The 25,519-nt window shown below is 56.4% G+C and overlaps 1 protein-coding gene across 5 annotated transcripts in view; it reads right to left on the bottom strand.

The window, feature by feature from the left end:
* Positions 1-21,313, bottom strand: part of COL27A1 (collagen type XXVII alpha 1 chain) — a 156,318-nt gene extending 135,005 nt beyond the window's left edge. For 2 of the 5 annotated variants that reach the window (XM_013993785.2, XM_021067871.1), the window contains exons 1-3: positions 19,542-20,072; positions 12,608-12,678; positions 6,345-8,071 (exon numbers count right to left, since the gene is read on the bottom strand). In XM_013993785.2, coding sequence (XP_013849239.2) covers positions 6,345-8,071; positions 12,608-12,678; positions 19,542-19,597 — 1,854 coding nt within the window. In that variant the 5' untranslated portion in view covers positions 19,598-20,072. Of the gene's footprint in view, positions 1-6,344; positions 8,072-12,607; positions 12,679-19,541; positions 20,075-21,242 lie in introns of those variants that run through there. The other 3 variants (XR_002337368.1, XR_001306592.2, XM_021067868.1) reach the window with 3 other exon arrangements.

Genomic DNA, 25,519 nt, shown 5'->3' with positions numbered 1-25,519 from the left:
GCTGACAGATAATCTATAAGAAGTGCTAAGACTGGGGCCCGCCACAAAGTTACGGCCCAGAAAGGCAGTGCTGTTTTGTTAAACAAGCCGCTGGAGCCTCCCCCACTTAAAATTTCAAGCCACCTTCCTCGGCATCTGTGTGGGGGGAGAGCAAAAAGATTTTCTTTCCTCAAAGGCCATCCTTGGCCCTGTTCTTCCAGGTGACCCAGATTAAAGGGAAAGGCAGGGGGCTAAGGCCAAGCATTACCGTGGGTTTCGTTATCATGAGCCAGCCCTCTTTTTACAGAGAAACCACAGAGAGGCTCAGAGAGGCAAACTGTGTAACTCAAGGCCACACAGCTAACAGGCAGGGCCTGGGTTCAACCCAGGACCATTTGCCTTGTTCTCCTATGCCGGGCAGCTTCCACACACACCCCATCTCAGCCAGGTATGTTGTGACTAGGTGTGCAACCTCGGGCCAGTCCCCTTCCTTGTACAGGCATCAGGGAACATTCCAGAACATCCCAGAACCTCCCCCACACTGGCATTTCCTGAACTTCTGGGTGGTACCGATTTCTCTTCGAGGTTATTCGGCGGGAGGGGAAAGGTGAGGTCGCACCCATCACCCAGAGAAGAAGGCCACGGCTCTGTGGGGTGTCGCTCCCTCATGCCCACCGGGAGAGCCGCTGCTGCATCGGTCTGGCCCCACCCTCTTGGCACATCTCCTGCCCCAGAAACAGGGGCATCCAGCCTGGAGTCTGACTTCATCCTGGACATCTGCACAGCAGACTCTCGGTGCCAGTCAGGACCCATGGCCTGGCCTGGTGATGTCACTTCACAGCCTGACTCCTTGCCACGGTGGCCCAGCCCCCCAGCTGCGGCCCAAGGTCCCTCCTCCACCACCACCCACGCTGGGGCTGCCCGGCTGCCCGGCTGCAGCCCCAAGTCTGACCCTCGCACACTCAGGGAGCCGGGCGCCCCCTGCCCCTCTCGCCTGATCGAGACCCTGCCTCTTCTCCTCCATGCAGTGGAAAAACGCTGCCATTTCTTTCCAGGGCCTGAAGCCTGAGCGGGTGACTCTGGGATGATTCACGAGGCCGGGGTGGGATTTTTCCACTCCACGCTGCAAACAACAGGGCCTCTGAGAGGGCCCGGAGCTGAGGGGGAGGGGAGCGGGGGCCGCAAGCCTGTCTGGGGGAGGTGGACGAGGCCTGGGCTCGGGGCTCACGCAAACAGAGCCATGGAAACAAGCGAGCAGCCGCTCTGGGCATCCCCCAAGGGTCCTGGCCTCCAACAGCCAGGCCGAGGGGAACCCCATCCCGCGGAACAAGTCCACCCTTGTGTCCAGCTGCAACAGCCCTCCTGCCAAGCCCTGCAGGAGGAAGGAAGTTCTGGTTGGCATGGCCCCTGGCAGCCAGCAGGGAGAGGTTTCGCAGGCCTGGGATCTGGGAGACCTGAGTCCAGTTCTGAGTGTGCTGCTGCTGCTGCTCACAGGGGTGACCCTGAGCAATGACCTTTCATTCTCTGGCCCTCTGCTCCGTGCCTGTAGCCTGGTGCGGGGGAGGCAGGGGGATCTCAAAAGGCCCTCTACTCTCTGACTGGCAGAGCTCACGATTATTCCCAAGATTAGCCCACAGGGCGCTGAGCTTTCCCCTGTCCTTGTCCTAGGGAAGCCTCCTGGGACAGGGCTTCCCAGCATGGCCCCCGAGCAAATTACTCCATCTCCCTGTGCCTCCGGGCCTCGACTTGCCCAGCTGTAAAACGGGCACCACGGTACCCATCTTCCGAGATAACGTGGATGCGGGCTGGCTGTTCTCCACTTGCTCCCCAGATCCATTCTGTGCCCTGGGAGGCTGACCTCTGCAGGCTGCACCCCCAGACTTCCCTGCTCTCCACTTCTGGCTGAATTTGGTCATGGGAGGCCCCAACAAGAAACTGCAGAGATCAAGGTGAGGGGGTATTTCTCTTCCTGCTCCCTTCTTGCTGGGCTATAGTTTGGTCCCAGCTCCTGTCGGAGACCCCTGTTCATGTTTTAACCCTCACTGGCATCTGGCAACACCCTGCCCTCCCCCTGTGCCTTTGGGATGGACCCCACGTGCTTGGCCAGCCCCCGCGGATTCTTTTGATGATGCCCACACCTCTGTAAACGGTCCCCTCTTTAAATGCTCCTCAGTTACCCTGTTCCGCCTGAAGCAACAGGACACAGCATGCAAACTGCTTAGCATAGAGCCTGGCACACAGCAGGAACTCAAAAACGACATGCCGGAGACAAAGCAAAATACCCCTCTGTTCTCCTCCTAGGTTCTAGATACCACCCTAAGGGGTGAATTTCCCAGGATCTAGCCCTGATTCCTAACCTCCAGCAGCATGAAGGCCCTCCCGTGCCAGAACCTCTCTTAGGGCATCAGGGCCCCTCCTTCAACCTTGAGCACCTCGATAATCAGACACAACGATCCCCCGGGACCCAGACTCTAATGCTTTACTCCTCTCATCTCAGACAACCCACACAACCCCAGAAAGGTCGGTGGTTCTGTACCCTTCTTTTGCAGGGGCAAAAGCCAAGGTTCAGAGAGGTGAAGTGACTTGCCAAAGATCACACAGCACCCAGCACCTACAAGGCACTCATTCAACATTTGTTGAAAGAATGAAAAGATGGCTGGATAAGGGAATGGTTCAAACCTAGGTCATTCCACATCCAAAATCTATGTGCTTTTGCACGCCACACGCCGTCTTACCCCACCGGCAGCAGAGATCTGCATAACCTCAAAGATCCTGGCCTGCGTGTCAGGACAACCTGTTTTTTGTACGGATCAAATTCCCTCATTCATCTCCCAGATAGTCATGGAGCATCTGCTGTGGGCCAGGCACTCAGCCGGGTCTCCCTGAGGTGACGCTTGGAAAAAGTGCAAGGGCGTGCAAATGCCAGCGGCCCGCTTGTGAATAAATAAGGCCTTGACTCGCCTCCTCCTGGGCGTGGGGCTTCTGTGCAGCTTCTGTGCAGCCTCTGTGAACCGCAGCCTCCCCGCCCCTACTCACCCGGGGCCAAGCTCAGCTTTTCCATGCTCCTCCCGCTCCTGGGGCTCCCACAGAGCTCCCTCGCTCAGTGGCTACAACTCCTGGCAGGCCTGGGCCCAGACTTGGTCTCGGCCTCTGCCAGTCTGTCCCATGGCCCTTGAGAACCATGCAGATCCCGTCAGAAACAGCCTCGAAAGCCCTCTCGGGCTCGGAAAGGTCCCGCACTCATTTCTAGGATGGATGCTCTCCTCGTGCTGGGTTACAGAAGGGAAACAACCCCAGGGAGAGGAAAAAGTTCCCCAAATCACCCAACAAATCTAGAAGCCCCAGGCGGCCCTGGAGGTCACTCGGTTTGCTTCACAGGAGGTGGGAGCTAGAATTGCCTTACATTCTGCAGAAACATTAACTTAGAATGGGTCTGGGCCACAGCGCTAGTAAGGCGTGGAGCCAGGATTTAAACCCAGGTCTGTGTGTGCCCAGACTGAGGACGATGTGTGCCCACGTCCCAGGCAGCACAGCTTCTGCTCTGCTGGGCTTAGATCCTGAATGTACACGGGGCTTCGGAGCGGGGTAGGAGAGAACAGTAGGAACAGGGCTCTTGTCACTGCCGCTCAAAGATGCCATAACAATTTCTGATATCTGGAGAAATATAAATGACCAGTTTGCCACCAGTTTTGCTTCTAGAAGCTTCTTGGTTCCTACTGGAGACCAGGTTCCAAGCTAGGGGGAGGGTGGGACTAGGGGCTAGCAGGGACATGAGGCAGGATGGTACCCGGGCAGACGGATGTCTTTCCTCCTGTGCTCTGTGGCGGGCTGGAGACGCAGGAAGAGCCATGGTCCTTACTGAACTCGGGACCTGGAGCTGCATCCCAGCTCCTCCTGCAAGAATGGGCTGCGTGCCCTGGGCCAACCCTTCTATCTCTGCAACCCCCATCCTCTCATCGGCAGAGCAGGAGTCCGTGCACACACCCTACCCTCCTGGACCAGTTTCCACGGGGTCTTAAGGGGAGACACCCCTCCCTTTAGGAGTGTGGAAATAACGCATAAACGTGATCTGGATAGAAATAGAAGATTCTTCTGACACTGAGCTCTTAAGACCAAGAACAGGCTCTGACACCCCCAGCCCCCCGGCCCTGAGTCCAAGGGTCTCAGAGCGGACATTCAAGGGGCTGATTGGAATGTGCTGATGGTGGAGTCTGGAGCTGGGCCGTAAACTTCAGCTGTGCCTCCCATGGGCTGCGTGGCTTCCGAGGAAATCATGGCCCTTTCTGGGAACAGCCGCGAGGCTGCTCACCTGCCCAATGACAAGGGTTGAACTGAATGATCCCTAAGCATCCACACGTGGAACAAGTCAATTCCAATACCTTCTTCGATCAGGGAGGAAGTTCAAGACCCATCTGGCAGGAGGGCTGACCTCCGGCTGACCCACCTCACCAAGCCCAGGAGGAAAGTACGGGACTCAGGCATCCAGCAGGCCCAAAGGCAGAGTCTACACCCTAAAAACCTGTTCCTGCGCCAGTTCTGCTGGCTTGGACATGGCCTCCCTTTTTTTCCACATCACACACAGCCTTGGGGGACAGGGTTGGCCTCCTCCGCTTGGCAGGAGGACGACCTTAAACTTGACCCCCCTCTGACAGAAGAGGGGGACATGCACCCCCTTTCCACCTCACAGCCAGTGAAGCTGGCATTGCCCACCACTTGGAAAGCTGAGCTCTCACAGGCCCAAACTACCCAGTGCCTGAGTAGCGCTGGGGAGCCTGGAGGGGTGAAAAAGGCTTCTCCTGCTTTCCTCGGCTCCCCACTCCCTCCCCTGCCAATTGCAGAAAACACGGGGCTTGAGCACAATGTTGACATAATTGCAAAGCAATGCATCCATTTTCCATACGTTCTACAATATGGTTATAATAAAAAGGAGCTCTCAGTCCCCTTGGAGACAGGCTGAATAAATATTATTCCTGATGATGATTAAAACTCATTAAGGCCTGGGAATTCCCAACATCTGCCACTGTCTCCACACCGTGGGGAGCCTAACCCCAAAAGCATGGAGACTGATGGGAGCCCCGGCCCCGGGGAAGGAGAGACCCGCACAGGGGTCACCGCCAAGGCAGGAGAACAGAGCAGAGGCCCGAGCTTTCTGGAAACTCCATCTCATCATTCCCCACCCGGAGGAATTGGCCTCCAACTGCAGAAAGGTCGTTGCCCCTGGAGACAGTCCCAGACACGCCGGAGGCATCGACCCTGAGACTGTCTCTTGCACGTGGAATGTTCTTTCCCTCGTCTTTGACTGCTCGGACCGACCCTGACTCTCCTCTCTCCAAATGCCTCTACCGGGAGCCACAAATCAAATGTCTACAGGAGTCAGGCAGGTAACAGGGATGAGACGACAGGACAGGCTGGGGAGGCCCGTGGGGAGATGGGGAGACAGGCACAGACAGGAGCCAGCCCTTCCTGTCTAACACAGCAGCCCGGGAGTTCCCACTGTGACTCAGAGGGTTAAGAACCCAACTAGTATCCATGAGGATTTGGGTTTGATCCCTGGCCTCCCTCAGTGGGTTAAGGATCTGGCTTTGCCACAAGCTGCAGCATAAGTAGCAGATACGGCTCGGATCTTGCGTTGCCATGGCCGTAGCGTAGGCCTGCAGCTACAGTTTCAATTAGACCCCTAGCCTGGGAATCTCCATATGCCACAGGTGCAGCCCTAAATTTAAAAAAAACCAAAAATAAAATAAAGCAGCAGCCCTGACCTGGCCACAGCCCACGGGCCACTGCATCTCTCCCTCTTCCAAGAAAAGCTGGTCACCCAATCTTTTATAAGAAATCTCTCACATTCAAAAAATATTAGTAACTTATTAAATATTTTTAAACAATGCTGCATATGCCAAACCAAACACATTCAGGACTACCCATGCGTGACCTTTGTCCAAAACTTGCAGACAAGCTGGGGGGCTGGCGGAACTCTGTTCCAGGAGTCAGGAGAACTGGCCTTTGGGGACTGCGTGACCTGGGGCCAGTCCGCTCGTGGATTTCCTTAAACCACTCAACTTTTATGGTTAGGTTAGCAAAGCATGACCCAGGGCCTGGGCCAACCAAAGCCCAGGGATGCTCTTAGCTGGAGGGGACCACCAGATCCCAGTCTGCCCCTGGGGATCATGAATCGGAAGCAGGATAGGCCATCATGAACACAGCAGAGGTGGAGGATGGGGGATCCAGGTTCGAGTTGAGGCTTTGCCGCAAACTAGCTCCCTGCTCTAAGTTGCTTCTCTTCCTCTGCCCTGACCAGGAGCAACCACCCAACTGCCCCAGGCACCCACTCAAGCTCCAAGCAACATGCAGACCCCATCCAGTCTTACCGGCAAACCACAGTCTCCCTTGGGCCCCGGAGGTCCCATCAGCAGCAGGAAAGGTGTGGGTCCCACCAGGTGGAAGAACGAATAGCCAGTGCTCATGGGCCGGGGGCTGGAGGACAGGAATCGTGCCGGGGCCAGCACCGGGGCTGGGGTGGTCTGCCGGCTGGGCCGGGGATGCCTGGGGCTAGGTCCGGGTGTCGGATCCTTCAACGGGACATCCCTGGTTGCCTTCCCGGGTCTGGGAGGGGCGGGCTTCCGGGGACTGCTCTTGGGTTTGGCTTTCTTTGTGGCTTCTGATCCAGTGGGTTTCTTGCTTCCGGTGGGGGCTGAACCAGGAGCGAGGGTGGGAGGCACCACCGTGGCTGGTGGCCGAGGAGTCCTGGTAGAGACGGGACTGGGGGCAGGTGACGGGGGCAAGCCAGTGGGCTGGGGAGGTTTGTGTGTGCTGGTGCGGGCAGGGGCCAGCTCACTGGCACGACCGCTCATCTTGGCCTCAGCCCGGACCACTGGGGGAAAAGGCTTTTTAGAGGAGCCAGTGGTGGCGGGAGGTAGGGGCCGGGCGCTGGGCGGTGGGGGTCTGGGAGTGACCGGATGCCTCTGGATCGGCTTCACTGTGGGCCGGGAGACTTTGGTGGGAACTGGCTGGGAAGTGGGTAGCTTCTTGGTGGGTGGGGCTGGCTTCGTGAAGGAAGGTGGAGCTGCCTTCAGGGTAGGGTGGGGGCTTTTGACAGGGACAGTTGAAGGAGAAAGGGCTGAAGGCTTGGCTGGGTGGCTTTTGGGAATTTGGGTGGCTGTGCTCTTCAGCACTGGCTGGACAGGTCTGGTGGAGCTGGCAGGAGAGGCTGGGGACATGGGAGGAAGCTCTGTGGTTGACAGCTTGGAAGGTGGCAGGGGGGTGTGGGAGGGGCCCTCCACTGTGACCGGCTGGTGTGGGCCTGTAGTGCTAGTCCTTAAGGGTTTGGCAGGCGTGGCAGGTACCACAGTCACCCTGGGCCCCCTGCCTGCTGGCTGTGACCCCAGGGCTGGCGTGGCAGTGGTCAGGTTCTCCAGGCCTAGCAGGGCCAGGTCGGTCTGGAAGGTGAGGGGTGTGCCAGAGTCTCGGGGGAGGAAGGGTCCCAGCTGGGGCCGGTACGTGTCAGCCTGTCCACACTGCTTTCTCAGGTGGGTACAGTAATTGTGAGCGACCCGCGTCACAGGGTAGATACTGAACTGGCACAGGGCGCCTTCAAACTGGACCGCATGCGGGCTCATCTTGCCAAAAAGGAACAAGCCCTCAGGGTCGAGCGCTGGGTCCCTGTGGAAAGGCAGCGAGACAGGCACCCGGCGCTGCCCGCAGGCCGTCACCAGGGTGACCGAGCGGCCTCGGAGCTCCAGGGCCAGGTGGTGCCAGCGCCCATCGTGCACGTCGAGGTCGAAGGCCACAGAGCGCCGGGGCCCCAGGTGGACCACTGTCTTGCCAGGGAGGAACTGCAGGCCCAGCTGCAGCTTGTGCTTCCGGCTGCGGACGGCGAAGAGGAAGGCATGGTTCACCCGGTGGGAGCAGAGGCTCAGCACCAGCGCCAGCTCTGGGCCCAGGGTGGCAGGGATGACGGCAGTCGTGGGGGCCTGGAGCCGGGCCCGCTGCGTAAAGATGAAGCCGGACTGGAACGGAATGACCCCCGGGGGCGGGGGGCTCCGGCCGCCCGCTGCCTTCGTCCAGCTGAGGCCCAGCCGCTGGAGGACGTCCACATCTGGAGAGGGAGGGCAGTGGGGGAGAGGACTCGGTCAGGGCCCACTCCCGGGTGCACAGATGGGGCGGACAGCCCTCCCTCAGCTACCCACCCGCCGCCCCATGGTGGTGGCCAACAGCGCAGAGTTGGAACCAGTCCCTTGTCTGGCTGCGCGACCTCCTCTACATATGATGCACGGTCAAGGTGAAAAGCATCCTAAGTTGAAGGTGCACTGAATACACCTAACCTACCAAAGATCAGAGCTCAGCCCCGCCTGCCTGAACTCCTGCACGGAACTCCTACACTGGGCTAACTCATCACACACAAAGCCTGTTTCATAATAAAGTGCTGAATATCTCAGGTAATTTATGGCACACTATACTAAAAGTGAAAAACAGAGCGGCTAAACTGGTACAGAATGGCTTAAGTGTCCTGGTTGCTTCCCCTTGTGATCTTGCGGTTGACCAGGAACCACAGCTGCTGCTGGTCAGCATCACGAGAGAGGATCATGCAGCATATCGCCAGCCCGGGAAAAGACCAGAATTTAAAACTCGAAGTACAGGTTCACTTTTGCACATCTCAATGACTGGAAAGTTGAAAAATCCTAAGTTGAACCATTGTTAAGTTGGGGGCCCTCTGGAGTAGCTAAAAACACAGACGCTGGAACCAAACTTCCTGAGTTCAAATCCCAGCTCCACCACTTACTAGCCCTGTGACGTCAGTGCCTCAGTTTTCCCATCTTTGAAATGGGATAACAGGAGTACTAAACTCAGAAGGAGGTTGTGAAGATTAAATGAGTTAAGGCACTTGGGGAGGAAAAAAAAAAAGTGCCTGGCACAAAATAAACACTTTTGAAGGGTAGCTATGAATATTAAAAATAATGATCATCATCCAGGCTAGAGCTAGGAAGATTCAAGGCTGTCTAATGTGGCTTGTTTCCCTTTTTCTCTGCCTCAAAAGCCATCTCCTCCAGGAAGCAGTCCCATCAGTGAGAGAGTGATGGGAAAGCTTTCGTCGTCAGAACTTGGTAAGGATTTCCAGGGGGCTTGACTGGTTTCAGCATCTTTAGCTCCCGATCCAGTCCTCTGCTCACCCCACAGTCCCTCTCGGGCCAGAGCAGGCTGGGAAAGCTGCCGTCTGCACAGAAGGCAGAGGACATTTCCAGGGACTCCCCTCCTCCCTGTAGGGATCCGGAGGGAGCGGAGGAAGTTAATCAGGGCATTCCTGTAACCTCTGTCCTCTGGCGAAACGTGTGGACATCTGACCGTGGGCTGGCCAGGTCACATCCGCCTGGTAATGCCACCAGCAGGGCTGGCCAGAGCCAAAGGAGGGCTTCCAGGGTGTTTTGTTTCCTGACCCTGCCTCTCGCCAGGTCATCCGACCTCCCTCAGTTGGCTGAGCTGAGCTGCCAATGTCTGCAAGCAGCCGGCTCTGGAGCTCCATCTTGGCAGGAAAGGAGAGGCTGCCTCTGGAATTAGAGTCCGAGAAAGATCCTCAGGCTCCCTCCTCTGAGCCCGGCACCCTAACCCCTGAGTGCGGAATAAGTTCTCTCTCTCATCCCCTGGAGCGAGGGCTGGTGCCCTGGGCTGAATGTAACCAGCCCTTAGCAGACCCTAGGTTGACGACTGTGAGATGGATGGACAGACAGATAAACGGGCCAGGAGGAACTGAGAACTGGGGTCCTGGCAACATGGCAGCATAATGGTCCCATAGCAGGCTCTGGACTCAGAAGGCCAGGCTTTAGAGCCAGACGAGACCACCCGTGAGTCTGACTCTGAGCCTCAGTTCCCTCCACTTAAAAGAAGGCTATGAACAGTGCCTACATTATCGGGGTGTCGGGGGATGAAATGGCATTTTTCCTCTTTATTCTCACCCACCCCTGCACTGGCTACCTGGAGCCAAGTCTCTTCTTGCCGGTGGATGTCAGTTTCCCTGCCTGTAAGACAAGGGAAACCCAGGCCCAGAGGCAGCCACCAAGTGCTAAGAATGTTCTTAGAACTCTGCAGCTGCAGCCTGCGGTTTCAGGTTGCCTTGAAGACTCTTTCTTGTTCTTCCCTAGAATCCAAGGGCCTTCATTTCACTTCAAAATCCACCTTTCTCCCACCTCTGTGTGATCCCAGCTCCTAAGCTAAAATACACCACTGTTTAAGGAGTCTCGGAGTAGTAGCCTATTTTATACCTTTAAGCACTGAAAGCCTCTTATCATTCTACAATCCTTGTCACTATAAGAAACTTAAAAGGGAGGAGGCACTTGCAATGGCAGGAAGCCACCTCCCCCCTTCCCTTGGCCCACCTCGGCAGCCCCTGGGGGACTCCCAGTCCCACACACATCTCTCCCTGCACCCTAAACTTACAACAACTTGCCCTGGCTCAGGGAAGATGACAACAGGCCAGGCCAGGCTGCGCTGATGAGGTTTCCCTTACCATTCCCTCCAGGTGGGTTTTTGTGGCTATTGTTGTGCTTTTTTTTTTCTTCCTTCCTTCCTTTCTCTTTCTTTCTTTCTGCTTTTTAGGGCTGCACCTGCAGCATAGGGAGGTTCCCAGGACAGGGGTCGGATCGGAGCTGCAGCTGCCGGCCCACGCCACAACCACAGCAACGCCAGATCTGAGCCACACCTGTGACCTACACCACAGCTCACAGCAACGCCAGATCCTTAACCCACTGAGCAGGGCCAGGGATCAAACCTTCATCGTCAGGGATACTAGTCAGGCTCATCACTGCTGAGCCACGACAGGAACTCCAATGTTACTTTCTACAGCTATACTTCTAGCCTCCCGCACATAGTAGGGGTCAACAGTTGCTGTTGAACAAAGACCATCCCAGCAAGACTGAGCCACAACAGGAACTCCCCTCCAGGTGGGTTTTAAAGCTGACTCCAGGCAGTCCCCAGGCCTCCCCTGCAGTTGCAGCTCAGGGGCCAAGCCCCAACTCCGCTACCTGGAACTGGCAGAGGTGGTCACTGCCGAGCCTCTGGGAGCCTCCTATCACGGCGGGTTCCCCAGAGGACAGAGAAGGGCTGCTCTTGCCCAAACTTTTCAGGTAAATAATTAACAATGATAATAACTATTGAGCGCATACTGTGAGCAACAACGATTTATTGAGCACATACTATGTACCATGTGCTTTACATGCATTATCTCTGTGAAGCAGGTACTGTTTATTATCCCTACTCTGCAGATAAGGGTCAGAAAACTGAGCTAGAGAAACTTGCCCAAGGTCACGCCACTTGCAATAAAAGGCATAGTTGGGCTTTGAACCCAGGCTGCCTGGGCCCAGGGTCTTTGTCTTTCTTTAGTCACTCTGCTATCCTATGCTGGAGCCCCCAGACTGGCTGGAAGGCAGGGTGGAGACACATCCAGAATCCCATCAAGGGAGAGGAGCTGGGGGACAAGGGGAATGGTTTCAGCCCGACGCCAAGACGCAGGGACCCGGCCAGCTGGCCGCAGCAAGATCCCTTTATTACATAAACCTGGCTCCATGCTGCTCCAGCCTCTCCCCACCCCCCGAGTGCCTGACTCAGGACTCTGGACAGCTGTTCACCTACTTTGCGGGGGAAACGGCAAGCTTGGAAAATATGACATTTGCACAAAATGTTGCTGGGCAGCAGGAGCCTCTTCCGGGCACTGCCCTCCCCTCCCAGGGGCCCAATCGCTGCCCGGCAGCCAGGTCAGGCCACGGGGGCTCTGGGAGTACCCAGCTGCCTGCCCCGGCACACGGGCCTGCCTGGAGGAGGGGGAAGGGCTGCTATTTTAAGAGGCATTGTGGCTGCTTGACAAACAGATGTGGGAGAGGTTTCAGTTTCCACGGGCAGCTGTGGAGCCAGCCCCCTGCCGCCCCGGCCCCCTGGACAGCTCCTCGGGGACAGCAGGAAAGAGCGGCATCTCACGGGAAGGGAGGGAGGGAGGATCACGGGCGAGGGCGATGATAGTTGTGGCCTCTGTGCCTCTTCTCAGCACTTCCTGGAGTACCCAGTGGCCAAAGAGGGACACCTGAGGCTTACTGACCCCAAGTCATTTACTCACATGCTGCTCCCCGATAGGAACAAAAGAAGCACCTTTCCACCTTTCTGCACTGAGTCCTTCCCACCCCTGGGTTTGTTTTTTGTTTTTTGTGTTTTTTTCGTCTTTTTAGGGCTGCACCTATGGCATATGGAAGTTCCCAGGCTAGGGGTCGAATCAGCGCTGCAGCCGACAGTCTACACTACAGCCATAGCAGCTCAGGATCCGAACCACATCTGCGACCTACACGACAGATCATGGCAATGCAGGATCTTTAACCCAATGAGCAAGGCCAGGGATGGAACCTGCATCCTCATGCATACTAGCTGGGTTCTTAACCCGATAAGCCACACAGGAACTCCCTTCCTATCCTTTAAAAACCATCAAAAGTGATTCCTTCAAGCCCAGAGAATTTGCCAATGCTTGGTTCCATTCTAGTGATGAAAAAACCGAGGCACTGAGTTCCAATCAGGGGCACTGATGTCTCCCATCCCTGTGTTCTCAGGTCCCTTCCATCCTCTTTTGTCTCCCCCCCGGAAAAAGAGAAGAGAGAATTACCTTCAGGAGCTCCTTGGGCAGAGGCCAGGTGACAGGCAAGTGAGACTAAGATCCAGATGAAGAGAAACCCCCTAGAGACCAGGAGACACAAGCAGAGGTGGCATCAGCTTCCAACCCTCACATCCAGATCCACCTGGGGAGTTGGGAGCGGTTCACCCAGCCCTGCCCTCCCCCAGCCTTGCCCCAGGGAGATAGGAGGCAAGGCCCAGGTTCCAGGACCCCATCGGACCAGCCCACGCCCCCGAGTCTCCAGGCACAGCCTCTTGGGGCAGGACCTGCTTACACACAGATCAAATACACAGTACAATACAACCTCGCTTTGCACAGATCAATAAACCAAGTTTACCAGCAGAAACTAGGGGGCAGGAAGCCCTGCTCTGGACGTCACGGGACCCAGGGTTCAGCTCAAAATCTGTCACCGACTCACCGGGCAACAAGCGGCCAGCCCCTGCCCCTCCCATCTCTCAGTCTCTCCATCTGTACTGTGGCCTCAAGACCTGGAGGCCCAGTGGACCCCAGAGCCTGGGCTAAAAGGTCAATGGAAAGACCAGACGGGTCTGCTTCGCGACAGGTGTCTTCAAAGGGCAGGAAAGATGAGAACTCAATCTCCAGACTCACGGCGGAGAGTGGGAGAAGACCCCTTAGCCAGCACCAGTGTGGGCTAAGGAAGCTGCCTACTGGCTTCACGCTGATAGAAGATGGCAGAGGAGGAAGGAGAGAAGATGAGAGACAAAGGGGAGTCGGGCCGCCCCCCGTGCAAACCTGGCCCCATTGCTTAGCAGCTGTGTCACCCTGGATGATTCCCTCAGCCTCCCTGAGCCTGTCTCTGTCTCTACAACTCGGCTGACACTCCCTATCTTGCAAGCCAGGCGTGAGGATTAAATGAGCTCATGCATGTCAAGGGCTCGGCCTGCTGCCAGCCGCAGAAGTGCTTCTTAGCCCAAGCCTGCTGCCCCTGCACGCTCAGGCCCGGAAGGGTTAATGCTCTGCTCAGGGGCTCCTGCCAAGATGGGCAGAGGTAGTGATCCGATTTCACCTTCCTGTGGGAGCAGCCACTGGTGACATCCGAAGCCACCAGGGCATCTGATCCCCAAGCAGGCAAAGGGGAGGGCGGCACGTGGCCAGAGTCGGCCAGCCAGGATGCGGGCAGAAAGAGCCCCAACAGGCGGGTGGTGAGGGCTAAGGCTGGGACATGCTGGCCCAGGATCCACTTCTAAGAGGAAGGCTGGGTTGGGGTGCTTCTGGGAAATCACGTAATCCAGAAAACCCATCTGCCGAAGTGGAGGTCTGGAGCCTGGGTTCTTCCCAGCTCCCTACGAGCCTTGGAAAACAAACTCACATCCTCTGATTTAAGAGCAAGTACTACAATTTAATTGCAATTAGGATCAATGGTAATCCTGGGAATTCCCGTCCTGGCGCAGTAGTTGATGAATCCGACTAGGAACGATGAGGTTTTGGGTTCAATTCCTGGCCTTGCTCAGTGGGTCAAGGATCCAGTGTTGCCATGAACTGTGGTGTAGGTCGCAGACGTGGCTCGGATCCACGTTGCTGTGGCTCTGGCGTAGGCTGGCGGCTACAGCTCCGATTAGACCCCTAGCCTGGGAACTTCCATAGGCTGCAGGTGTGGCCCTAGAAAAGACAAAAAAAAAAAAAAAAAAAAAAGGTAATCCTGACCCAGACGCTGCTGAAGACACAGGTGGTTACCTAGCCATAGCTATGCCCTTTCCTGCTTGTTCAGAGAGACATGGGCTTTAGAAGATACGAGATGAATCTGGATAAGTCAGTCTAAGCCCATCCTGGGAACTTGCCATGCCAGTGACTGGTTTAGGCATGCGTATGTGACCCAAATGTGGCCAGTGAGATGTGAGAGATGCCTGACAGGGCTCCTAGGAAAGCATTTCAAAGGGCCATAAAAGTTTCCTTTTTTCTTTGTCCTTTTAGGGCCACACCTGCGGCATATGAAGGTCCCCAGGCTATGGGTCCATTGGAGCTACAGCTGCCAGCCTACACCACAGCCACAGCAACACCAGATCCGAGCCACATCTACGACCTACACCACAGCTCATGGCAACACAGATCCTTAACCTGTTGAGTGAGGCCAGGGATTGAACCCGCAACCTCATGGTTCCTAGTTGGGTTCGTTAGCCACTGCACCATGACGGGAACTCCCAGAAAAGGTTTTTTTCTGGCCTTTGCACATTGTTGAATGAAGACTTGCTGCTGCTGCAGCCATTCTGTGCACATGAGATAATAAGACTTATGAGCATGTGAAGAAGGCAGAGTGTCTCCGATGACACTTGAGATGCTGAATTGCCCAATTCTATTACTGCTTTTCCTATGGACTCCTTGATACGGGAGGTAACAAACCCCCTTATTATTTAAGCCATGTCCAGTTGGGAGTTACTCATAGCAGGAGGCGAACCAGCTGAAACAGTACTCAGATGCCGATGGTGTTCCCTTGAAAGCCTTCTCCAGCTCCTGGGCCTTTGTACATGCTCCAGCCACCTCTCTTTGGCCCGGTCAGTCCCCATACACATGTTAGATTCCAGCTTGCGTGTTCCCTCCCACAGCCCTCTGCAGGTACCTCCCCAGGGAGCCCATGGATGGTGATTGCTCACTTTCCTGTTTCCCTTTCTAGCCCAAGTCCCTGAAGGGCAGGGACCACACCTGTCTGGTACACTCTTATATTCCCAGCAGCTGGCAGGCATGTAGTGAGGGTTTGGTGCATTTTACAGAAGGAATGACTATTACCTAACGTTACAGGACTCTGGATTGTTCAAAGGATCTTCCCAAAGCCTTCACTCCAGCAGGCCCACCCCACCTCTGACTTTTGCCAGAGTTCTTGCTCCCTCCTCATCCTCTCCAATCTGCTGGCCTTTTTTTCCCAGGGCCAGTGAGTGGTCCCTGCCTCCACGAACCTCATCTCCAGCGGGCCACCCACAGTGACTTAAAGGTCAGTGCCTCTCTGCCCCAGCACCATCTGCAAAGAAGGACAGAGGCTGACCCTTCTGGCACCACCTGCCCATTTGAAACAAACAGCAGCCACATCAGCCCTGAGAAGCAATCATAGGCAGCTTTGTCTGGCTGGACAAAAACTGAGGCCTAAGGAGGACAGGTGCTTCCTCAAGGTCACCGTGGTCAGATTCTGGGGTCATAGTTCTTCAGGACTATTTGCCACATCTACCAGGCAGCTATTCCAGACACCATGGCCAGATCTACTGAGGAAGAATTGTCTCCTATATCCCAGTCACGGCAGTTCCAAAGCACAACTGCCTTTCAAAGGCTCTGAGAAGTCCTGCAATAAAACAGCCGACTGCACTTTCTTGTCGGTCAATCATCTCTGAAACTGGAGGACCAGCAAAATCATTTCTCCCAAGAATGCCTCCTCAGAAGACACTGCCTCTGGCTCTCCAGGGTTTCTGCAACCTTACCAGTTTCCATTCCATTTCCTTCCTCTCTCCTCTCATTCCAGCCCTTTCCAGACACCAGCCCTCACTCCTTGAGTCTCTGCCTGCGTCATCACAGTCACAGCCCCCTTCTTAGGATGCTCCCCAAGTGGATAAAGAGAGGCCAGGTGGAGAGGAGGAGGTACAAGAACCACACACATCCTCCCCAGTCAATTCTTCCTGCTGCGCTCATCCCAAGGGGACTACTCAGTAGAGAATAAGAGGATAAATTTGGGGTAATCTTTGCAATCCCGAAAGGTCAGGAGAGGGGAGGTCACAGGGCAGACAGGATCAGAATCTGCTCTTTAATGAAGCTTTCTAACACCATGGTTTCTAACTCAAGAATTTCAGCCCTGAAAGTCCTATTACAGAAATCTCTGCCTCCCATTCATTCACCTCAACAAATGCAACTGACCCTCTCCAGACCTGGACATGCACTTTGACCCATAAGCCGCCAAGACCTAGTGCAGAAGCAGAGAGTGGGCATCGGTCCTTTGGGATCATCTAGAGGCCAGATTCTAGTCCTGGCTCCTCTTTGTAGAGATGGGCAAGTGGGGCCCAGAGAGGGGAAGTCACTTGCCCAAAGCCACACAGCATGTCAGTGGCCCGCATCATCTGACTCCACTACCTAGCAGACAGTCCGTTGTCTTCACAAGAAATCGGAGACTTAACAGGGACTTCCTACTTGCATCCCCCAGCCTTCACCAACAGGAACAGAGACGCAGCCTGGGGAGCCAGCAGCCATCTAAGTAAGCTCCAGGCCTGGAAAGTTGGCTCCCAGAGGGAGGCCCTGCCGATTCTTTTGCTCCCGTTCCAATCCTGTTTAGGCTACTGCTAATAATGTTTAGTGCCTGCGCTGGCTCAGAGCTTTGTTCTTTCAGACTTCTGTTTTCACCACTGACTTGTGGGCCTTGGCTCGGCGAAGCCAGGGCTCCAGAATGTCGGGCGGACCAGAGCACGGGGGCCAGAGTAGGCAGAAGGCAGGCAAAGGGGAAGCCGCCAGTTAGGAAGCCTGACCTGGGAGATACAGCCTGGCCACACAACCCTCCAAGACGGGAACCCAGGTGCTCGCTTCTTGTGCAAAAAGCCCTCTGCCAGCAAACCAAATGTGGTTACTCTTGGATCACAAGGCTGCCAGAACCTGCAGCTGCTCTGCTTGGGTTTGCCTCCATCCTTGTTATGTAAAAAGACACAGGCGCTCAGAGCCCCATACCAGCTTGAACATCCACTGGGCGCTCAGAGCCGAGCCCCAGGGTCACAGAAACATGAGGAAAGCAGCCCCACGGACTCTGCTTGGCCGTGCTCCCATGGGGTAAGCTGGGACCCCTGGCGAGAGGACCACAGAAAAGAGAGGAGGAACCTGTCTCACCTGCCTCCATGGACTGGCCACGCCCCCTGTGCCCAGCCAGCCATGCCCCGGCTCCTTTCTTCACACCTTACACCTAGGCCTTGAGAAAAGCCAGACAGGTCATCTGTCTGGACAGGATGCGGCCCAGAATTTTCCAGTTGACTCACACATCCATTCAAGATGAAGTGAATAATAATACAAATAACAGCTGCCGTTTACTGAGCACTTACTACATGCCAGGCTCTGTTCTAAAAGCCTTTCGCAAGCACAGTCCCACTCATCCTCCCAAAGCCCTGCTCGCTGGGAGTGAAGATGCCCATTTTGTGGTCGAGAAAAAGGAGAAGCAGAAAGGCAAGGCGCCTGTCCTCTCTGCCCGCAGGTGTGCACCTATGTTTTGCTTTAGTTTCCACCGACAATTGTGTGCCGGCCAGCTGGTGGGGTATCCAGAGGGTCCCTGAACACAGAGGGCGGAAAAGAATATGCCAATAAAGTAATGGGCGACGTGTGCTCAGGAAGGGACAGAGCGCAGGATACCTTTGGAGGGCGCCCCCGCCCCCAGCCCCAGCATTGCTGAGGCTGTTGAGCTGAGCTTGCGGGACAGGCTTGTGGGAGCACGAGGGTACTGAGCACAGGGAGCAAGAGGAAGAAGAGAGAGGCCAGGATGCTCCACAAGAATGTCGTGGAACCTGGTCCGGGAGGTGCAGAGGAGCAACGCTAGGAGGCACGCGGGGCCCAGAGGGCACACGATTCGGGACACCGCGGTGGCCCAGGGAAGCAGAGGCTGGGCCTCAAAGCAGTGTGACTGCTCACTTGCCTAAAGCTTGGGCCCCACAGTGGGGTGCTGGCCTGGCACCACTTTTCTACCCAACCGCTGGCATCTGCCCTGGCACAGGGTCTTCTGGAGAAAATGAGTCAGCAGTGTGCTTTACTGGTGCCGTGTGTGTGTGTGTGTGTGTGTGTGTGTGTGTGTGTGTGTGTGTGCTGCGGTGGGGGTGGGGGGTGGGGGAAATAGCCAGCCAGCTTTTTCCAAGACATGGGAAAGAAAGGGGGAGGCATCATCCCCCTGATTCCAGTTCAGAGGGGGCAGGGCATGGTGGGGCAGGGTGGGGCTGCAGCCCTGGCCAGGCTCTTGGGAATATCCTCTGGTCCTGGGGGCAGGATGGACAGAGCGCAAGTTCTGTGCTTCTCTGGGCAGTGAGCATGAGCCACAGTAGGCAGGGCCCTAAGGGGTTGCTCCCATCCTGCTCACTCCCACACACACCCACGCTCAGTGACTCCCTTTGCACATGCTCACTCCCTCACACCTCCTACTCCACAGGCTGGGAATCAGTGCTGCAGGGTCCCAGCCCCTCCTGGGAGATTCCCTGCCTCTAGCCGGCCCTGGGTCCCGCATCAGTACAATGAGGGGTTGGAATTAGTCATCTCCCAGGCCCCTTTCTGTCCTGACATGCTGGCTCTCACTTTTTCTCTCTCACACTGGGGGAAGGAGCAGGAACTGAAGACCACCGTCGCGGCCACCCCCCCAAAGCCCGCCCCCAGAGAGGAAGCACTAAGACAGACACACAGACCCAAACTGAGCGACACACATGTGGAGATTTCCAGAAACAGGGGACGTGCAAAGGCACACAGACACTGAGACAGGCGCAGAAGCTGAGCCCCAGAGCCCTAGAAATTTGCAGACAGTTTCACAAGAGCAGACAGAAAAGGAGACTTAACAGGCTCCGGGACCCGTGGACACCCACACAGGAACAACACTGAGACAGCCAGAAACGGAGACCCCTCCTCCCCCAAGCATCCAAAAAGCCCCCCCTCCGCACCCCGCCGGCCGCTCCAGGCGCCACCACCCACCCCCAATCCCGACCCCAGGGCGGGTTCTGCACCGACCCTCCCCAACTCGCCCCCGCCCCAACGCGATCGGGCAGCCGCGCCAAGCAGGGCAGGGCGGGCAGCGCTCGCCAACCCTCGCCGGGCCGGGGGCGCTGCCCGCGTTAACCCTTGGCTGCCCGCCTCGCCGGGGCGCAGGAAGGGGCAGGAAGCAGACGTTCCGCTGTAAGCGTCCCGCGCGGCGGGGAACCCCAGCCCGCCCCGAGGTTGGAGCGGCAGGAAGCTGAGGAGGGGGCGTCCCCGAGCCAGTACTCACCCCCCGCGCGCCGCCGCCGCTGTGCTTCGGGCCCCCCGCGCCGATCCCGCTCCCATGGCGGGCCCCTACTTCATGCTCCCGAGCCCGGGGGGCAAGTGTGGGCGCGCCCCATGGGGCCGCCAGCCCCCCGCCCCGCCGCGCCAGGCCGGCTCAGAGCGCGCGGCCCCCGCTCCCCCAGCGCAGCCCCGCTCCCAGGGGCGCCCGAGCAGGCAGGCAGCGCGGCCGGGGCCCCGCGGGCGCCCGCGCCAGGCCCATGGTCCCAGGAGTCCCGGCGCCGCGCTCGCCCGTGCCTCGCTCTTTTCTGCTTCCACCGAAAAGGAAGAAGAAGCAGGGGGGAAAAAAAAAAAGATGATCAAACTTTTGGAGGCGGGCTGCTAGCGGTCCCCGGAGGCAGAGCAAGGCCGGGCGAGGGCGCGCGGAGGGCGGTGGAAGCTGCCTCCCCGCCGGCCTGGGGGAGGAGAGGAAAAGGAAGGATTTGGGGGAAATGAAGGCGATTTAAAGTCTCGGCCCGCGGTGGCTCTCCACCTTCTCTCCTCCCCGCGCCGGGCCGCCCTCTGCTGCCCCCTGCTGCCCCCTGCTGGCCGCAGCCAGGGACACAGCCTCCGCGGGCCCACCACGGTCCCGCTCAAACACCCCCAACCCCCAATCCCTCTGTAAAGATGGGGAAACTGAGATTCACATAGAGGAAAAAGTTGGCCAAGACTGCACAACGGGAATGGTCACAAGTCGGAGATGTGGGACCTCTAGTTTGTAAGACAGGGAGTCTTCACGTTGGGGGCAAAGAAGAGGGGAAAAGGGAACGGATATCACTGCTGAAAGGAACCTGGAGTTCCAGGCAAAGATCTGGGACTAGCACTCAGTGTCCAGACTCCCACGAAAACGACAACCAGTGTCCTACCTTCCCCCCCCCCCGCCTCCCCCCCCCATTTTCCTCCTGGATTCAGAGCTCCCTGAAGAACACTTTTCTGGGCAGGCAGTGGGTGGGCTTATGAAATGCTGGTTACCTTCCTCTCTCTTCCCTCTCCAGGCGGTAAGAAATGGGAGCTTAACCTCCCCGCCAGAGAGCAGACCAAAGGCTCCCTCAGATCCCACTGGGGAGCGCCTAACTGCACACCTTGACGCCGCTGAAAACACCAGGCAAATTCTCACACTCACAACCCCAGTCCGAGCCTGGCATTAGAAACCCTCCTACCCCCACCCCGCGCGCCTCCATCTCCACGACTTGTTCACTGGTGCATACACCCATTCCCACACACGCCTCCACTTGCCCCAAACTCAGACACAGACTCACTCACACACAGGCGCAGTCCGGCACTCCTCCTGGGCTCACGCAAACACGCTCTGGGGTGTCTGGACTTGAGAGCAAACACCCGGACTCCACACACGCAGACGCATGCACGTTAGTGCTTACACGCACACAAATGCACACTAGCGTAGCCTAGCCAGATCCCCCCCAAGGTTACACACCCGCGTGCACACCTCTCATACACACCTTCACGTGCACACACACACACACACCCCATGTAACACCCCAAGTGCCCATACTCAGGAGCGCAAACCCCCACTGGCACTCCGCTAGTGCCCACTGCACAGGGGCACAAACGAATTCACTCCTCGCACGTGCACCTCCTCCCCACACGCGCACACTTTTACGCACACACACCCGTACACCCAGCGCTCCAGGAGCCCCGGGGCACTTACTGGGTCCCTAGGTGCGAGGCTGGACGGTCGGTCCTTCCTCGGGCGCCTAACGGCATTTGTATTCATGGGTCCCCGCAGCCCCGGGCGCGGGCGCGGGGGCGGGGGTGCGGGGTCCCCTTCCCTAAACTGGGCGCGGGCGCTCGCAGCGCAGCGGCACCGGGAGGGGCATGGGCGCGCCAGGCTGCGCCACCCGCCGGGTCCGCCTGCGCTCGAACTTCAGCCGCTCTACGTCCTTGGGCTCCAGCACGGGCTCCAGGCGCTGGGGGCGGTTCATAGGTGCAGGGCCCGCGGCGCCCGCGGGGCCTTTTGAAGTCTCCGCTGGGGGCGGGGAGGGGGCGCTGAAGGCGGCCTTTTAAACCGTGGCTGCACGCGGGCTCGGTGGAGCAAGGTGTCTGGTTTCAGCAAACTTTAGGAAAAGTCCCAAGCCGAAGGGGGAGGGTGGGGGCGGCGGGCGAGCCAAGCAAGCTCGAAAAAGAAGCTGCATAGTTGTAGACTTCTTCCTGCAGGGGGCAGCGCATCCGTGGCTGCCTGGAGGGAGGCCCAGCGTGGTGCTGGGGAGCCCGCAGGCGGCTGGCCGGCGCGTGGACCCACTCCCCACCCCCGCACGCCCACGTTGAACCCGAGCTCTTAACCTCCACCTGGCCGAGCACCAGGAGTGCAGGAACACCCGAAGCTCTGCACAAATTGTGCCTGTTTGTGCATTCTTCTGGGGGACAGAGGGCCCTGGTTCTCCTCAGGTTTTCAGACGTCCACGGCTCTTGAAGGTTGAAAACTCCCAGCCCAATAACCGTTGCTGTATTTTGAGCTGCATCCTTTGGGCTGGAGGGACCCTACCTTTATTTACATTTTTGGTATTAAGTTCATACTGGATGTTTGGGCATGTATTTTGACATTTTAAAAGTATGGCTTTAAAATATTACGTGTCTGGATAACTTAGGGGTTTTTGGCACACGCCTTACTTAGATGTAAATCTCCATTACTGAGGTTTTTTGACCTTCCTAGTGTTTTGCAATCCAGATGCTTCCCCTGAGGCCCTGGGTGGCACTGCGCAAAGCACCCCTGTTTAAGGGAGGCCTGTTATCCCCCCTTACAGGTGAGAAAGCTAAGATTCTGAAACGTTATGTAACCTTCCTGAGATCACTAAGCTGTTAGTGATAGAGGTGGGATCGGGACCCAGGTAGTCTGATTCCTGTCTTCAGCAGCTGAGCTTTAAATCTTAGCCTCTCAAGTGCTCTGAGCAGATCCTTGCCAGCCTCTCAGCTACATGATCTGCTCAGTGAGCTCTGCTCTCTCTGATGCCTGGACCCAGGCTCCGGCCAAGCTGGCCTGTGTCAAGGTCTTGTCCATGCTGTCTCCTCCCAGGTTCTTTTCTCCCCCCAGCCTCCTTTCTGCCTGTTCACAGACTCTCTTTCCTTCTAAGTACAGCTCAAAGCTCTGCCCTACAGCCGTGTTGTCGCACAGGTCACACAGTGCTGTCGAGGTCAGATCTAGCTGTGTCCCCACACCCAGCATGGAGCCTGGGATACAACAGATGCTCAAATCATTAATAATTTAAATGAGGATTTCCCTTCCTGGCTCAGCGGTTAACAAGCCCGGCTAGGATCCATGAGGATGCGGGCTCGATTCCTGGCCTCACTCAGTGGGTTAAGGATCCTGCGTGGCTGCGAGCTGTGGTGTAGGTGGCAGACGTGGCTCGGATCGCACGTTGCTGTGGCTGTGGTGTAGACCGGCAGCTGTAGCTCTGATTCCACCCCTAGCCTGGGAACTTCCATATGCCATGGGTATGGGCCTAAAAAGCAAACATGATGATAATAATAATAATAATAATTTAAATAAATTTCTTTAACTCCTACAGTGTGTAAACCCCTGAGCAAAGCTGGGGGAAGCGAGTCTACCACTATGGAGTGAAGACAAAGAACTGTGCGCATGGTCCTGCTTCCTGGGCAGACACACATTTGTAATGTGGGCATTAACTTGGGACAGAGAAGGGAGCCTGGATGGGAGATATTAGACACTGCCGTGTCACAGACCATCCCCTGCAATTCCATAACACAAGAAGAATGTGATAGATGCTGCCAGAGAGATACAGATGAATTGAATTGTCAAGCTGACTAAGGGATGCAAAGAAACCAGGGAAGGCTCCTAGGAGGAGGTGGCCTTTGGCTCCCAAAGTACGTGTTGGATACACATGCAGCCACGGGGGAAGACAGCTCCAGTGGCAAAGTCACAAAAAGGCCAGACGAGTGGGAGCAGATTTCAGCAGGTTTTGAAGGAGGCGTGAGGGGACTCCAGTGGAGAAGCCATCCTGCTCTCCCTGCTGCACCGTGTGGGTGACGACATGCAACTTACTGGCCAGAAAGACATTTCCAGGCAAGAGCCTGTATTTCCTCAAAGGTCAGGCAGTAGATCAGTGGCTGAGTTCCCAGGTCTTTCCACATCTTACTCCCAAATCTGAGTGTGCAACAGTGAGCCCTGGGGAGCCATGCTTTCCTGAGAGTAGCCCAAAAGACCCATGGGAAACCACCCCCCGAAAAGCCCATAAAGATTGCGATGTCCCTTTAGAGCCTCACTCCTTTTCATCTATAAAGTAGGCACATTGAGCATAATCCTTAGCACAGATCCTCTGAGCTTGGAAGTGAGAAACTGCTGTTCAACAATCAATCCAGTTCAGTAAATAATGATAGAGGATGAACTGCGTTTTCCTAGGTTGGAAGGAAAATGGGGCTCGTGGCCTTCCAGGAGCTCTCGGACAGCTGCAAAGAGCAGATATGGACATGGATAAGAATTCTAGGGACAGGAGTTCCCGTCATGGCTCAGTGGCTAACGAATCTGACTAGGAACCATGAGGTTGTGGGTTTGATCCCTGGCCTTGCTCAGTGGGTTAAGGATCCGGTTGCTGTGAGCTGTGGTGTAGGTTGCAGATGTGGCTCGGATCCCGTGTTGCTGTGGCTGTGGTGTAGGCCAGTGGCTACAGCTCCAATTCGACCCCTAGCCTGGGAATCTCCATATGCCCAAGAAAATTAAAGACAAAAAGACAAAAAAAAAAAAAAAAAAAGGAATTCTAGGGACAGGAACTGTGTTTCCTGCCTCCACTGCCTCTTCACACCCAGTCTTTCTGCCAAGTAGGCTCCTGGCACAGCGCCAGTGACTGGGCACACACAGTTCTGATGAGGCTGGATCCAGTAGACCCCGAGCCATGTCCAGGGTGAAAGGGATAGGGCATGCACCAGCCAGCCCCAAAGGGGACGTCCTGAGGGGCAGAAGGCTGATGAGACTGGCACCTGGGTGGACAGGACCTGCAGCCCCACGGAGATGTTTCAAGGACGAGGCAGAAGTATAAGAATTCCCGAGCCAATGAAGACTTTCCGAGGCACATAGTTTACTTCCAGCCCAAGCCAAGTGGCCAGGGACCCATCGCTCTCTTTGGCACATCAGCCTCGAGAGAAACTGCTGATCTCAATCACCTCGAGGGTGGACATTTAGCAGAGGCTCAAGAAATATTCATGAGTGAATCACTAGATGCCTGCGGAGGAGGGTTGCACGCCCTGGTATCACCCTCCACCGGCTCATCCACCAAGGCTTTTCCCGAGAACTCACCATGCCCCAGGCTGTGCCCTTTGCTGGAGGAGGCGGACAGATAACTCAGGTCAGGAAATCCTGCATCAACTCATATTTATTTCACTAATGCCACAGAACAGGGAAGGGAATTTGGATCCCAGGTATTAATCCCTAATCTTCCAGTGCCCGGTGCTGCTGCTGGGCACATGGGGATGAGCCTTCCTTTCATATTGGGCTTGCACAGCACATCCCAGAAGATGTGTGCCTGCAACGCATGTCTAATAACAGAGTCATTCATTCCTTGGTGCCTCAGCCAATCAGGAGACACTGCTGGGCTTCGGGCTCTGAGCAGGGCACCAGTCATAGGCAAATACATGCTGTGGTCCTCGCTGTGAGCAGTTGCCATGTTGAGTTTCTGACACCAGGACAAAGCCCAGTGCCGGCACATAGGAAGTATTCCATAAATGCTGAGTGAATCATGGAAGGAAAGAAGGGAGGGAGGGAGGGATAGGTCAGTGAGGGCAAAATTTGCTAATTTTTTTTCTTTTTTGGGCCACACCCACAGCATTTGGAGGTTCCCAGGATAGGGGTTGAATCAGAGCTGCAGCTGCCGGACTACACCACAGCCACAGCAATGCCAGATCTGAGCCGCATCTTCAACTTATATCACAGCTCATGGGCACTCCGGATCCTTAGCCCACTGAGCGTGGCCAGGGTTC

This window comes from Sus scrofa, chromosome 1 (assembly GCF_000003025.6).
Source record: "Sus scrofa isolate TJ Tabasco breed Duroc chromosome 1, Sscrofa11.1, whole genome shotgun sequence".
In the NCBI taxonomy this organism is placed as follows: domain Eukaryota; kingdom Metazoa; phylum Chordata; class Mammalia; order Artiodactyla; family Suidae; genus Sus; species Sus scrofa.
Note: the sequence above shows the minus strand (reverse complement) of the source record. Positions and strands in the feature narration are given on the sequence as shown.